The 1,280-nt window shown below is 52.8% G+C and overlaps 1 protein-coding gene across 1 annotated transcript; it reads left to right on the forward strand.

Annotated features, from left to right (window-relative positions):
- The first annotated feature begins 218 nt into the window (after window positions 1–218).
- LOC109745932 (thaumatin-like protein) lies at window positions 219–1,008 on the forward strand. The gene has a single exon (XM_020305045.4). The coding sequence runs from the start codon at window positions 296–298 to the stop codon at window positions 824–826; it is 531 nt and encodes a 176-aa protein (XP_020160634.1). The 5' UTR covers window positions 219–295; the 3' UTR covers window positions 827–1,008.
- Window positions 1,009–1,280: the final 272 nt, after the last annotated feature.

The raw sequence follows: 1,280 nt of genomic DNA on the forward strand, positions 1-1,280 counted from the left end.
ACTACACGTGCGTACGTGTTTTCGATCCTGATCTGTGTGAAAGATAAATCTATGCGATTGCGAAGTGGCTCATGGACAGAGTCGAGTCTCCCTGTTGATTGATGATGAATGCGTGGAAATTTCCAAGTCACACGAATTGACTCAAGGACACCATCCTTGACTTTATCCCAGTTGTCCTTCCATCCCGGAGTCCCGGCCATCTATAAATACCCATGCCCCTTCGTCCCTAGCACATCAATCATCCCGCACTACTACCAAACCACGTGTAGACGACACAGAAGCAAAGCAACTTGAAATGGCTTCGTCCCACCTGGCAGCAGCTGCCTCCATGGTCCTCTTCCTTGCCGTGTTCGCTGCCAGCACGAACGCGGCGACGTTCAACATCAAGAACAACTGCCCCTACACCGTGTGGCCGGCGGCCACCCCGATCGGCGGCGGTCGGCAGCTCAACACCGGCGAGACGTGGACCCTCGACGTCCCCGCGAACACGCCCTCCGGCAGGGTGTGGGGCCGCACGGGCTGCAACTTCAACGGCAACTCCGGGAGCTGCCAGACTGCCGACTGCGGCGGCGCGCTGTCGTGCACGCTGTCCGGGCAGCCGCCGCTGACCCTGGCCGAGTTCACCATCGGCAACGGCCAGGACTTTTACGACATCTCTGTCATCGACGGCTTCAACGTGCCGTTGTCATTCTCCTGCAGCAACGGGCCCAACCTGGTGTGCCAGGCCGACAAGTGCCCCGACGCCTACCTCTTCCCGACCGATGACACCAAGAACCACGCCTGTAACGGCAACAACAACAGCTACCAGGTTACCTTCTGCCCATGAGGAAGAAGGTATCATCGTAGCTAGTAGCGGACGATACCACCACCAGCATAATACGCGTACATACAATGAGTGTGGAGAATAAAGTTTGTTACATAAGATGAATATAAGACGATGTCGTCAAAATAAGGCTGTCCGTGCGTGCAGTGTACGCATTTATACTATATAGCTTATAATTTAATTTATGTACCAGAGCCCTCTAATTAAATACTCCCTCTGTTTCAAAATAGATGACTCAACTTTGTATTAATTTTGTACTAAACTTAGTACAAAGTTGAGTCGTCTATTTTGGAACGGAGGGAGTATGTTCTATGGTTATCAAACACTACTCCATACATGTTCCTTGATTACTTTTCCTTTTTTACAAGGGGCGTGTTAATGTCGCTACTGTGAGCACGCGACCCCTCCGGCGAAGGGCCATGTGCCCTTTCGCCCCCCTACTCCCGGCGCTACGCCT

The sequence above is a fragment of the Aegilops tauschii genome, chromosome 2, assembly GCF_002575655.3.
Source record: "Aegilops tauschii subsp. strangulata cultivar AL8/78 chromosome 2, Aet v6.0, whole genome shotgun sequence".
Taxonomy (NCBI): domain Eukaryota; kingdom Viridiplantae; phylum Streptophyta; class Magnoliopsida; order Poales; family Poaceae; genus Aegilops; species Aegilops tauschii.